Below are 14,140 nucleotides of genomic sequence, written 5' to 3'. Positions count from 1 at the left end.
CTTATATTCTACCTGTTTGCCATCAACTGAGGAGTCTTTTCATGTATTTAGTAAGCAGTACCTGATACCTCTTATAACCACTACACTGAATTTCCTTAGGTAGTACCGAAAATACTTATATTACTACATTGGTTTTTTTTCCAGGAGCCTCACCTTGGCATTCGCTGTATCAAATATGGTTTCCACTAACAAGATATCAACTCCTCCATCCAAAAGTCCTTTGGCTTGTTCCTTATAAGCTTCGACCAGTTCATCAAACGCTGTAAAATGGGAATTATGTTAATTTCATCTGGAGGTACTTCTTTCAAGACCATCACTAAGTTAAATAATTTTATGATAAGAAACATTTACTTATGTTCCTGTAATCTGGTCTCTCCACAGATGGTGACACAGAGAGTGTCCTGTTTGTTGGACCCATGGCTCCAGCAACATATCTCCTAATTCCTAAACCAAGACAGGGGAAGAGGGGGAAGATTAAATAAAAAAGAAAAAGAAAATTATCAAGACAATTTACCTCTGTTTTTTCAATGACAGACATGTCAACGTAAAAATCCCCCAAAGACACCAAGGCATGGATATTATTCACAGATGAAGAACTACAAAACACAAAACTCCTGTCTCAAATCAAGAGTTTGATCCACACAAGATTACCCAGCACAGCTGACTTGTGTTTTAATCCTAATCAACAAGATGTTCAACGTATACACACCAGACAGAACATCTAAAAAAAGACAACCGGTTCATATAATTTTTCTTTTAAGTACCACTTCTCTCTGACACAGGAAGCTTCATTCAATTAATCTAAATGCACAACATAGAACTGTCGTGGCATTTTTCACCACATAACGTGATCTGAATATTCTGGCATGTGCTCATAAAACCCACTTTTTTAAAAGTATATTTCAAACCTTTTTGATTTGGCAAATCAAATTATATTGCCTATGAACACTTAGTGGCTATGATACTATGAATCACATCAGTAAGGTGTTATCTGGACAGAAGCAGATGGGGCCTATAGGGATGCTGGAGATGGACTCTTCATTAGAGACTGTTGCGACAGGACAAGGGGTAATGGGTTAAAACTTAAACAGGGGAAGTTAGGTTGGATATAAGATGGAAATTCTATCCTGTTAGGGTGGTGAGGCACTGGAATGGGTTGCCCAGGGAGGCTGTGAATGCTCCATCCCTGGCAGTGTTCAAGACCAGGCTGGACGAGGCCTTGGATGACATGATTTAGCGTAGGGTGTCCCTGCCCACGGCAGGGGGGCTGGAACTAGATGGTCTTAAGGTCCTTTCCAACCCTAACAATTCTATGATTCTATAAGCAGCAGCACTGTTCGAATCATAGAATTATAAATAGTTAGGGCCATCCAGCCAGTTCTTTATCCACCAAGTGGTACATCTGTTAAATTGATGTCTCTCCAGTTTAGAGACAACAATGTCATGCAGGACAGTGTCAAATGCTTTGCACAAGTCCAGGTAAATGACATCAACTGCTGTCCAACCCTTTTCATCAGTTCTGTAGCCCCATCATAGAAGGCTACCAAATTGGTCAGGCAGGATTTCCCCTTAGTGAAGCCATGCTGGCTGTCACCAAGCACCTTGTTGTTTTTCATGTGCCTTAGCATGCCTTCCAAGAGAATCTGCTCCAAGATTTTGCCAGGCACAGAGGTGAGACTGACTGGTCTGTAATTCCCTGGGTCATCCATTTTCCCATTCTTGAAAATGGGGGTTATTATTTCCCTCTTTCCATTTGTCAGGAACTTCACCTCACTGCCATGATTTTTCAGATATGGACAGTGGCTTAGCAACTTCATTCACCAGCTCCTTCAGGACCCACCAATGGATTTCATCAGGACCCATGCACTTGTGCACATTCAGGTTCTTAAGATGGTCTCGAACCAGATCCTCTCCTACAGTGGGCACAAGGTCTTCATTCTCACAGTCCTTGCGTCTGCCTTCCAAGACTTGGGTTGTTTGGTCAGAGCCTTTGCCAGTGAAGACTGAGGCAAAGAAGTCATTAAGAACCTCAGCCTTCTCCAAATCCAGGGTAGCCAGTTCTCCCAAGAGCTTCCAGAGGGGACCTACTTTGTCCCTAGTCCGTCTTTTATTTGCAATGTACCTACAGATCCCCTTCCTGTTATCCTTAACATCCCTAGCCAAGTTTAATTCTAACTGGGCCTTAGCTTTCCTAACCTGGACCCTAGCTTCCCGGACAACATCCCTGTATTCTTCCCAGGCTGCCTGTCCTTGCTTCCACCTTTTATAAGCCTCTTTTTCCCTTCAAAGTTTCCTCAGGAGCTCCATATTCATCCAAGGAGGTCTCCTGGCCCTCCTGCTGCACTTTCTTCTAGTTGGGACACAACACTCCTGAGCTTGTAACAGGTCCTTGAATATCAACCAACAGTCTTGGGCTCCCCTGCCCTCTAGGGCTATATCTCATGGAACCTTACTAAGCAGGGTCCTGAAGAGGCCAAAGTCTGCTCTCTTGAAGTCCAGAGCAGTGAGCTTGCTGCTCTCTTCTCACTGTCCACTGTTAGCTTGAAATACAGTTTGAAGCTGGAATACAGAAGGAAATTACTTGTCTTTGAAAAGACAGCACTGTCTACAGCAATGTGAATGAGCTATAACCCTCTCATAAAAAGCCTTGAAGATAAAATGACTGCACATTTACAAATGACAGTCACAAACTTAAGAGCAGTTTAGTAGTTGCTGAGTAAAGTAAAAAACAATTAGGAGTAACTGGTAATCCACATTTACCTACAATCAGCTATCCCATCTCTGAAGTACAGACCTGTGCTATACAAACATAAGCAACTTACAACACATCTGGAATACATGTATCGCCTGCAGTCTAAAACAGGAAGGCACAGGATAGCTATCCCTGCAGAACACAGTAAAGGGTCAGAACCTGAAAACATGCTCAAATTAGTGCGCTATGCAAAACTGCTCCTGTGCCTAAACTGAAGAGTGTGAATGTCTGTGTGTCCCTGTGAAATAAACCACCAAGCTACCCTCTATTTAGCAACTTCTCAAAGATTGTAACAAGACAATCAAAACCACAAAAGAACATGAAATTAAAACTAATATTGCTTACCTGTCTGAGCAGTTACATCATCTGCTGCTTTTCTGGCCACCTGGGCAGAGACTCTGTTTAACCGATACGCCTAGAACAATTACAAAAATTACCAAGTAACCTTTAATTCAGTAGAATATAACTCATCCTCAAAGAAACACTGCACTTGCATTCAGTAGGTCACAATACACTGAAGGCTCCCTAAGTCATACAAACACATATAAGCACTATTACAAAGCTTTAAAAGGAACAGATCTATGCATCTCAGCAACAGTTATATGGTCTCATCTCACGTATGCCCCAGCCTATAACATTTCATTCTGTAAGGCACCAGCTAAATCCTGCTGAAGTCAACAGATGCTGACAACGAGGACTTTGAGGACAAAATTAACATACTTTTAAATTCACTTTTTATTCAAGTAGCGTATTTCCAAGTATTTTCTTTCGCATATTTCTCAAACCAACAGAACACAGAATCGGTCTGACAAATGCAAGCTTGAAAGGACTTCTACATACTCAGCAAAAAAACGACACAAATAACCAAATGCTACCAAGTGTAGCATTTAGTAAATTGGAAGGACTGAAGCAAAACATTCTCTTAAACAGAACTGCAGCATTCTGTGAATATTCAAACAAAATCCAGGACAAGTTATTATTGCCTGTGTCTTCATCAACAGGGGCACACTATAACACATAGCAAGTACAATTGTCCAGAGCAGTGGAAGTGAGCTACAACACCATCACATGGCTCAAGACGCAGCACACAGTCACTAAAGAGAACAGCAATGTACTCTGGGACTAAGCTAATCTTGGCTGCTAAAACAGAAATCTTTATTAATATTTTAATGTATCGACAGTTCAGCATTCTTACCAAATGTTCAAGTCCATAGTCAGCTTGTGCAACTCGAGTGCTGCTGAAAGTGTTAGTTTCAATGATGTCAGCACCTGACAGCAAGTATTCCTGCAAGACATGAAAGAAAAAACCTCCAAGACCTCCAGATCTGAGATATGGAATGAAAGCAACACATCTACTCTGTCTCAAAGTTGTTCAGTTGACAAAAAGTCACAAATCATCTCCTAATTCATAGGAGATCAAACTCTGAACACCTTACTCAACAGCATAGGGTCAAAGCAACAGAAGTCTTTCACGTAAACAATTTCTGGGGTGCTTGTGTCAGCCACACTTTCTATGAACAGGGGACGTTTATAGAGTCACCTCTACCACCAAGTCCAGTACCTGTAGCACATTCTAGACTTCCGCAGAGACATGGTCAGACATAGTCCAAATGCCATCAGCAAGTGAGGGCTGCTGTAGGCAAACTCAGAAAAGGCACCAGTTAAACAGTAACAGAGAATTAGAAAATTTAAATACTCTGAAAGGAGCTGTACAGCACATGAGCATACTGGGGCAGATTATAAACTTAATGGAATTATACTTTGTGCAGATCACATTTAAACTTTAACTAATGGCCCAGATTCACAACGCAATTAAGCTTTCTGCTCCATTTTGATTGTCTAATTCCCAATGAAGTAACCTGAAATCAATGCAAGTTGAAATACTTTTTCAGATCCTAGCCTGTGGTTTTCTAACCTCTATCAGTTGCCCTCCTCCCTCCCTAATTCCTCTTTATAATCATGTTAATTCTTAGATGACGCCTGCATATTCAAGAAAATTATGAGATCTGAGATGCTAGAAAGTCAAAAAAGCATTAAAAATAAACCACTTGGATTTTCCTGCAAGAAGCAGATGAGCTCAGCAGCTTCAACAAGACAAAGTCTTTATCCAAACAACAGCAGAAAACAATTAGATTGCTTTAAACATGTTTTGCTGCAAACTATGCTTTCTCTCAAATCCTCCTGGATACATATGGAAACACCTACAAATAGGTATATGGAAATACACGAGGTCTTACGTGTACACTAATAACCAAGTCATGAAGTTTCTGAAAACCACCTAGACTAAAGAAAGATGTTAAATGTGTACAGCTTTATACCAGCTTTTGTTTAGTTCAAATCTATCATTTTAGCAAAAGCCCTTCAATTTTACTGTCTACCACCATAAAGAAAATAATATGCTAAAAGCAGGAAGATCATTTTTGCCTTTGAAAATACATCACCTCTCTTACCAACTTTGTCAGACAAGCTAAGGACCAATGTTTACTTTTCAAGTTACAGACACCTGTGAGATCTGACTCATTGAGCACATGAGTCAAAGGGCCATTAAGGAAAAAAAAAAAAACAAAACCCAAAACAAACAAACAACCCCCCCCAAAAAACAAACCACAACAACAAAAAAATCCCAACATCAACCATACATATAGTGGGATTACAGTTACTTTGTAGAAATATTTTAATCTATTATATCAAGTTCTGTCTGATTCTCAGAAGAAATAACAACTGGTAGCTATAAAATACCAAGTCATCACCCACAGCTCAGAAAGCACCTGACTCAAAAGGTTGCTGCAGGCATGGGGACTCAAGTCACATCACTATTGCTCTGCTAAACCTACAAAATTCAACTGTTAAACCAGCTTACCGAATTAAAACCACAGGCTATTAGAAGTTCCAAGGTTCACGACCAGTACAGCTCAACTGACAGTCTAGGGACTGAAATCTACAAATATTTCCTCATGAAATTTTTAACTCATCGTTCTTAAAATCCAAAGAATGACAGCAAGAATATAAAAATACAGACTACATAACAAGTTTCATAGACATAAGCCAATTCTGATTCTAGTCAATGAAATACAGATCTTTTAATAAATAATTGGAAAAACCCAGAACAGATGCAAAGCTCTGTTCCAACTGGTTATCTACAAGTTGCCATGCTATTCAAAAGTGCCAGTTATTACAGTAAGACCAATAAATAACTGCAACTCAAAAAATACACAATTTAGGAAGTTGTGTTTTGAAGTCTAATTGAAGATAGAAAGATAATAAAATCTGTTTGCAAATTCCTAATGATCAACCCTAGACTGTTTTATTCTCTGAGCCACATATTAATATTCTAGGGAAAATCTGAGAATATGGAAACATATATACTCATTAGGAAGCCCACAGTCATTAACTGTGGAGAGGCCTGCTTCAGGCTGCTACATTTAACAGCTCTTTAATACACAATTATGGAAACATGCATCCAGAATTCCAGAATATGTCCTACTTAGACACATTTCAAGTGCTGGTTAAGGAGGAGAAAAAGAAAGAAAAACTAAATAAATCAGAATCTGCAACTAATAGAAATGCATCAAGGACATAAGTCAGAATGGGATTTAAAAACAACATTGCCTGGGAGACATCAGGAACCAAGACACGAATGCTGTGCTCACACAACCAGAACAGTCAAATCTGCTCATTCTTTTTCGCATGGTTACCTAGCATTCTCTTCCCTATTCCCGAAAGACTCAGGAGAGCCAGCAGCCTGTGGCATGGAAAAAGGGAGTGTACAGGCCGAATTTTCTTTCCTTCTCTTGCAAAGAGGCAGAAATCAGAACACCTACCTTGTGTATGTCACAAATTATATCAGGTTGAGTTATACTGAGAAGGTCATTATTGCCTTTCAAAGGCCTGGAATGATCTTTAAATTCATGCCCTCGGAAATCCTCTTCTGACAGGGCATGTTGCTGGATCATGGTACCCATCCCTCCATCCAGAACCATTATCCGCTCTTGCAGAATTGATTCAATTTCATCTTCCACACTTTTCTGGATATCTGCTGTAAGAAAATAAATCCAATATTTCAGCAGCTTTGAAATTCCCTATCTACACACTCGTGCAATCTGAGCTCTTTCTATTTAAGAAACTGAATAAAATAACCAGTCCTCTACTGAAATCAAACAGTAATTGGTTTATTTCACCTACAGCTCCAATCACCTGATGTCAGGTAACAGCTGCATCTATCTAAATAAAATTAGACTCAATTGGCCCTTCACCCAAGTACAGACACTTGCACAAAAAAAAAGAGCATCAAAAGTTCACAAGGACAAACAACAAATGCTCTACATAAACCAGCCTCCAACACTGAAAAACGTTACAATTTCCACCACAGCAACAATTGAACAGCAACGCAGAGCTGGGTCTTAGTACCAGACACCATACTGTAAGTGGTACACAAATGCAAACCAGAAACTAGTGAACTTTACTGAAACAAAACAAAAAAAAACCCAACTACCTTAACTGCCTGTACCAATTCTTCAACCAGTTAAATAATGATTTTGTACTTACAGAATCATAAAATCATAGAACAGTTAGGGTTGGAAAGGACCTTAAATATCTAGTTCCAACCCCCCTGCCATGGGCAGGGACACCTCACACTGTTATCCAAGGCTCTGTCCAACCCCGCCTTGAACACCACCAGGGATGGAGCATTCACAGCTTCCCTGGGCAGCCCATTCCAGTGCCTCACCACCCTCACAGTAAAGAACTTCTTCCTTAGAGCCAATCTAAACTTCTCCTGGTTAAGTTTTAACCCATTACTCCTTGTTCTATCACTGCAGTCTCTAATGAAGAGCCCATCCCCACCATCCTTATAGCCCCCTTTCAGATACTGCAAGGCTGCTATGAGGTCTCCACGCAACCTTCTCTTCTCCAGGATGAACAGCCCCAATTTTCTCAGCCTATCTTCATATGGGAGGTGCTCCAGTCCCCTGATCATCCTCGTGGCCCTCCTCTGGATTTGTTCCAACAGTTCCATATCCTTTTTATGTTGAGGACACCAGAACTGCACACAATACTCCAAGTAAGGTCTCACAAGAGCAGGGTAGACGGGCAGGATCACCTCCTTCAACCTGCTGGTCACTCTCCTTCTGATGCAGCCCAGGATACAGTTGACTTTCTGGGCTGCAAGTGCACACTGCCAGCTCATATTCAGTTTTTCATCAACCAACACCCCCAAGTACTTCTGTTGAGTGAGCAAACGCCACCCAGCCACCAACAGAAAATTGCTGGGCTTTGCTTTATTTTGCACAAACACAGCAAGATGTTCTTCTACTCTGCCAGAAGAAAACAAATCAGGCAAGTCACATGCTAATTATATGGTACTAGACAGGATAAGTCTAAGAATGACTGAAACAGAAACCCTATGGACATTTCAGAGCTATCATTATGAATGAAGTTGCAGAGTTATACTGCTTTAAGATCCCAAATAAAACCCATCCCAAACATCAAGCAAAAAGTCAAAATTATAAACTGAGGCATTAAAAAAGAAAAAAAAATCACCACAAAAACCCCAATTAACAAGAACAGGACCTCACTTATCTTTCACAACCATGTAGATGAACAATGTGTTACTCTTCACTTCTCCCCTTCATTCAGCTTGGGCTTAGTCAGTTTCAGTAAATCCGTTTTGCATTTTGATTAGGCACTATCATCAAAACACTTGCAAAAATGAGTAATTTCTGAAGCACAAAAATATCCTTACATCTCAATATAACTTCCAACAGTAGTACTTAAAAATCACTGTCAAAATCACTGCTAGCTGATTTGACTTTTTTTCCTTCCGTTTTCTTGCAAAGCGACTTCTTTTTTGACATCAGTATTGTTAAAAATGATTATGCTGGAAAGATCAGGCCAGGAGTAAGGTATTGCAAGGTTACATTTATACCAACACTTTGGAAAAAGACCTCTAAATCAGATGTAGTCTCAGCAATAAGAGAAGTCAAATAAAATTTGCTCTCTAACAAGTATGTAAAATTTGAAGGGAGATTAAAATACAAAAAAGCAAGCCACTCTCATTTCAAATTGAAAGTTTTAACACCACACAGGCAGGCTCAGCAGCTTCTTATACAACAGCTTAAACCTACTAACATTAAGCCATCAAAATATTCATGAAAATAAAATCAGTCCTTGAGCTAAAGGCTGTCAGAAGCAAGACTTAAAAATTGTATCTGAAAGTATGCCTGCAATGCAGACTCCCATGGAGCATAACTTATATGCTCTGCAAGAGCTATGACCCAATGAGACATACATATTAGAGCTTGCTTTTGGTTTAATGCAGCCTCCTGACTCAACTCCTGGACTGACAGAGTTGCAGCCCAGACAGCTGAGCCAAGCCATTGGAGCTCTCATAGAACCAGTCTTCCTTTCTGCAGGTTTCTGTCCCTTTTATCTATGTGCTTCCTGACTATCTTCTCATGCACACTGGAAAGCAAACAAATATATATACTACGGGTTTAAATCCTGCACTGCAAGTAGTCTGTTTTGCCTTCTCTACAGCTTTCCTCACTGAACAGACGCTACTTCTGTGTAAGGGTTTCTGCTCATAGGAGCACAGATATCTGCCTCAAGTCTTCTCTCTTTTTCTGAAGCTTTCAAGATTTGTGCTGATTAAGTATCATCTCGAAAAGCTGCAGGGAATAAGGTGGGAATCATGAAGGTGGCCATCAGTGCCAGCGGTACAGAGACTCTAAACTTTACAAATGGATGACATAGCTCCAAGCCCACCAAGCCCCAGTTTACCTGTCCCTGTTATGGGTAACACCTGACTCTTCTTCCATTAGGAGCCTGCACTACTTGAATTTGTGCTCTGGCACACTGGCAATGAAATTTTTAAGTTGGAAACAAAGCCTGCAGACAGGTCCAAAAAGATCCCAGAAATCATAAAGGATCAATTCGGTCATGGTAACACATCTACCTGAAAGGAGGATGGAGCAAAGTGGTGGCTGGTCTTTCCTCCCAAGTAATAAGTGATTGGACAAAAGGAAATGGCCTCAAGCTCCACCAGAGGAGGTTTAGATTAGATATTAGGAAAAATTTACTCTCCGGAAGGGTAGTCAAGTATTGTAACAGGCTGCCCAAGAAAGTGGTCGAATCACCATCACTAGAAATGTCCAAAACCCATGCAGATGGGGCCCTTAAGTGACATGGTTTAGTGGTGGACTTGGCAGCCCTGGGGGATCTGTTGCACTTGATGACCTTGGAATCAATTAAGTTGAAAAAAAACTTTATGATTTATAAAGCCATACTAAAAAGTGCTGAACTCTGCCCTTGGGAGAAAAGCAGCCAGGCAGCTGGGAGTCAGCTCTGCTAAACAAGTACCATAATCTTAATTCAGCCTTCAACTCACATAATTCCCCTCTCCAGCACTGAGAGGGCACAAGAGTTTGTTATCAAATAAATGAAAAAATGTTTGGAGAAATTCCTAAACAGCAAAAAATCAGGCCAGCCTTTTGTTTGTTTGTTTTGTCTTTTGTTTACAAACCCTACTTCTACCTCTGCTCAGCCAGAAGTTGATTAAGATTTGTTTTAGGAAGATCACTGGTGAACTTTGGGAAATGGATTCCCCTCCAGAGAAAAACTGCCTCTATAGCTATAACAGAAATCATAAGAAACGGGCAGTGATAACAGGACTCAGGCCCAATTACCTTGGGTTTACACTCTACAGTAACTTAAAACATAAAGCACATTACCACAGACTGTTCTAGTTTAGCAGACCATACCAAGAGAAAACAAAACTGACCCAGCAGCAGTGGCTTAAAAGTCAGTGGGATATGGAACACAGAATAAAAAATCCTAATACCCTACTTCACTTCCCCAAGGGCTTGGGACCATGTGAACAATGGAATTACTAGTCTGGAAAGGAAAAACTATATCAGCTCCAACAACTTCTGCATCTTACAGATGTTTCCAAGTAAGTCTGCAGAGCATTCGGTGTCTCTCTGGTACAGTTATTCACCCCTACAGGCATTCTAACACTCACAGTTCTAAACTTTGTCCAACTGTAATCTCACATTTCCACAATGTGGCAACTAAACGGCTTAGGGGATAATGCAAGATGATATTTCTCCATCCCAACCCACATAAACGCTGTATGTGCATAACTGATGGGATAAACGCATCTTCTTTACAAAAAAAAAAAACAAGACATCGAGGCTGATGATTTGCTTAAAAAGACATTTCTTTGATGTCTGAAAAAATTCTGAAAAGGTGAAAAACCTCGGTCATTTGCCGAAGTGAGAGGCTCCGGAGGGGCCGCCTTCAACCCCGGAGCGAGGGGAAACCTCGCGTCCAGGAGCCTCAGTTCTGAGCGTCGAGAGCCACCGAGGGAGCCTCGAGCTCCCGCCAGGCCCGGCCCAGGAGCCGGCAGCGCCGCTCAGGCGAGCAGGGACGAGCAGGGGGCGGCGTCAGGAGAAACGGTCCCGCCCTGAGCGGCTAAAGCCCGCCCCAGGGAGCGCGGGAGCAGGGTGTGGTGTGGCAATTGGCGCCGGCAGCTCGAGCTGGCCGGGCTTGGGAGTTAGGGCCGGCTCTGCGGGCCCTGCTGTGGCACCAGACAAGGCCGATGAGAGGGGAGGCTGCAGCGCAGAGCTCGGGGTGCGGGAAGTGCCTGCATTGGTCTGGTGAGGCGAGGGTGCACAATGGGCAGGGCTGCACTCGGTGCGGCCTGGTGGAGGTCCTACCGCAGCAGGGGCTGAGCTGCAAGACGCTGTGGGTAGGTTGAAAGGTGTCAGGAGAGCTGGACTGCTTGCTCCAGGCCCAAACTGTGCAGGGACCACAAGCGCCCGACATAGCGCATGTAGAAAAGGAAAAGGGTGTTAATCCAGGAAGCTGGGAGCTAGTAACAACGAAACAAACACAATAAAAAAGAGGCCAATTAAAAGCAAGGGGCTTCCTCCAAGATCCGACGTCCCCATCTAAAACCGCTTTGCAGCTCTGCAGAGGGCTAACGAGGAAACGCCCACCGCACCAAGTGCACAACCTGCTGATGCAGCAGCAAAGAGGATCACTACCGGTGCCTCCCGGAAAAAGCGGCGGGTCACAGTAGTAGGTGACTCGGCTTTGAAGGGCACAGAGGCACGCATTTGTCGGGCTGACCCGGTCTCGAGGGAGGTGTGTTGCCTACCAGGGGCACACATGATTGAGTGTGAGGTGTCCCTGCCCGTGGCGGGGGGGTTGGAATCAGATGGTCTTAAGGTCCTTTGCAACCCTAGCTATCCTATGATTATTTAGACACTTCTGAATTTTATTCTTAGTATAAAACAGTCTGGTATACAAGTACTTGGAAGGAAATAAAGGATTGCAAGTTGCCTCCAAAGCTTTTAATAAAGGATCAACCCAGCTGTGACAGTATTACAGTATTTTTGTCACATTAACGTGAAAGAATAGAAATTGAAGAACTACAAGGAGCTTTAGGCACTTACAGTACCCTTTATTTCCCAGATTGATCTGTCCTAATGGTCAACACAGCCACCCCACATTTGTACATTCCAATTCAGCAAACCGGCATTTCCTCCACCAGTTCCAAACACAAGTTTCTCTGTCATTGAAAAAGCTACTGTGCAGCACACTGAAATTACAAGTGTCCATCTCCCAGCATTAAACTGCTCACAACAGATTGATATGTATTACAGACAGAAGCCACAGGGAAACAAACCAGCCACCGGACCGACGTGGTCTCACTCTGTGGCATGCCCTGCCACTGGCTGAAAGGCTAGGGAGAAGTGCTTCGGTCAGCTTCCTGACAGCCTGCTCCTGAACACGGGTCCTTTGCATCACTGCCAGAGGTACACACCACCATCTACTGCCTTCTGCCTGTTCAAAAGGCTCCACAAACACCTCCGCCACACAGTTTTTGCTTCCATCCAAGCAGAACTTTTCTCATTGCCACTACTTCTCAAGCTGCTGCTGAAACACCCTCCCATGTTTCCTATCTTAGCCAACCCAAACCTAGTTCTGCAGCACCAGGACAGTCACTAGCCACAGCCTGACCCTAAATATCACTGGAGAAAGGGCAGATCAACGTCCTCTTTCCAGAGGAACGTGGAAAACCCTCAGACCACAGAAGCTGATCATGAAGTCGGCACCCTACACAGCTCTGCAGTGAGGAGGACTGCAGGTCTGTTTAATAAACCGAGGGATGCAAGCCCAGACTGAAGTACAGGCTCAGCAACAGGCATTCCCTCAGAAATACTAAAAAGCAAGGCGTTTGAGATCTCTGAAGGTAGCAGCACCACTGAAAGCAGCCACTGCCAGAACTGTCTATTTTAAGACGCCAACAATGCCAACTTGCAGCTGATTTTATTTCTCTTCCCTTACAGCGACTTGCGTTTAACCTGCAAAAAGGCACTTTTGGCTTAGAGCCCCGGAGCGACTGGCGCACCGCCCATACCAAGCTGCAGCCTCTCACGCGGCTGGTTTTTATTTTTCCAGTTTAACTAATGTCCTCGCACCCCTCCTAGGCAGAGCGAAGCCTACTCCAAGGGACCGGCTCTGCAACTGGGCGGCCGCGGCTCCCGCAGCAAGCACCCTTATTCGCCGCCGCCGCCACCGCCGCCGGCACCACCACAGGGCGACGCGCTCACACGCCCGCCGAGCCGCCACACGCGGGTTTTACAAACGCTAACTGCTGCCAACCCCTGGCAGCGCCGCACCAGCACCGCCCCAGACCGCGGCTGCGGCGTGTGCCCAGCGGCTGGCAAGCAGCAGGAGAGGAGGGGAGGGGAGGGGAGGGACCGCGGCGCCCGCCGGCCCCACACGCCGCTCGGTAGCGCCCACCGCTCCCACAACAAGCGGCACGTGGCGGGACCCTGCCCGCCGCCGCCTGAAGCACGGAGGGATGGGACAGCGGTATCACTCGCACTGCCGAAACGTCAGCGCCGCCGCGCGAGGGAAGCACGAGCGTGCAGCGCCGCCGCGTCACCCCTTTGACGGGGGAGCTCCGCCCCGAGCGCCGCGACCGTTAGCGGCCTGAGGGGGAGCGGACAGCGGGAGGGAGGGGGGGGCGGTATACTCCCGCCTGTCACGTGCGTTACCTCAGGGGAAGGCTGCGGGGCTCAGGGTGCTGCCCCTCAGCGCCTGGCAGCGACCTTGTAGGCCCCGGTCAGAGCAATCTGACCCGGGATGGGAGTGGCCGGAGAGCAGCGGTACCCGCTGACTTTGGGCCGACAGCCGCGGGCTGAAAACTGCCCGTAGGAGCTGGTTAGTTTTCGTTTTGCAGCCTGGGGACGGCAGCTCTTCGGGCTTTACGAGGAAAGCAAAGCCTGGCCACCTAACTCCCCTGACGTTAAATAGGGGTAGCTTTAGATGCCCCTGTAGTTACTGGGGGGTGGTTTGGTACCGGGCAGGGCTAAACAA

General features: G+C 44.3%; 1 protein-coding gene across 1 annotated transcript in view; it reads right to left on the bottom strand.

The window, feature by feature from the left end:
• MTR (5-methyltetrahydrofolate-homocysteine methyltransferase) overlaps positions 1–12,687 on the bottom strand; it is a 59,126-nt gene extending 46,439 nt beyond the window's left edge. The window contains exons 1-7 of the mRNA XM_057414505.1: positions 12,499–12,687; positions 11,233–11,482; positions 6,574–6,819; positions 3,948–4,037; positions 3,098–3,167; positions 352–444; positions 154–260 (exon numbers count right to left, since the gene is read on the bottom strand). Coding sequence (XP_057270488.1) covers positions 154–260; positions 352–444; positions 3,098–3,167; positions 3,948–4,037; positions 6,574–6,819; positions 11,233–11,482; positions 12,499–12,584 — 942 coding nt within the window. The 5' untranslated portion in view covers positions 12,585–12,687. The remainder of the gene's footprint in view (positions 1–153; positions 261–351; positions 445–3,097; positions 3,168–3,947; positions 4,038–6,573; positions 6,820–11,232; positions 11,483–12,498) is intronic.
• Between the last annotated feature and the right edge of the window lie 1,453 nt (positions 12,688–14,140).

The sequence above is a fragment of the Pezoporus wallicus genome, unplaced genomic scaffold (genome assembly GCF_028554395.1).
Source record: "Pezoporus wallicus isolate ANWC-B61680 ecotype Strahan unplaced genomic scaffold, APGP_CSIRO_Pwel_v1 contig_8042, whole genome shotgun sequence".
Classification (NCBI taxonomy): domain Eukaryota; kingdom Metazoa; phylum Chordata; class Aves; order Psittaciformes; family Psittacidae; genus Pezoporus; species Pezoporus wallicus.
Note: the sequence above shows the minus strand (reverse complement) of the source record. Positions and strands in the feature narration are given on the sequence as shown.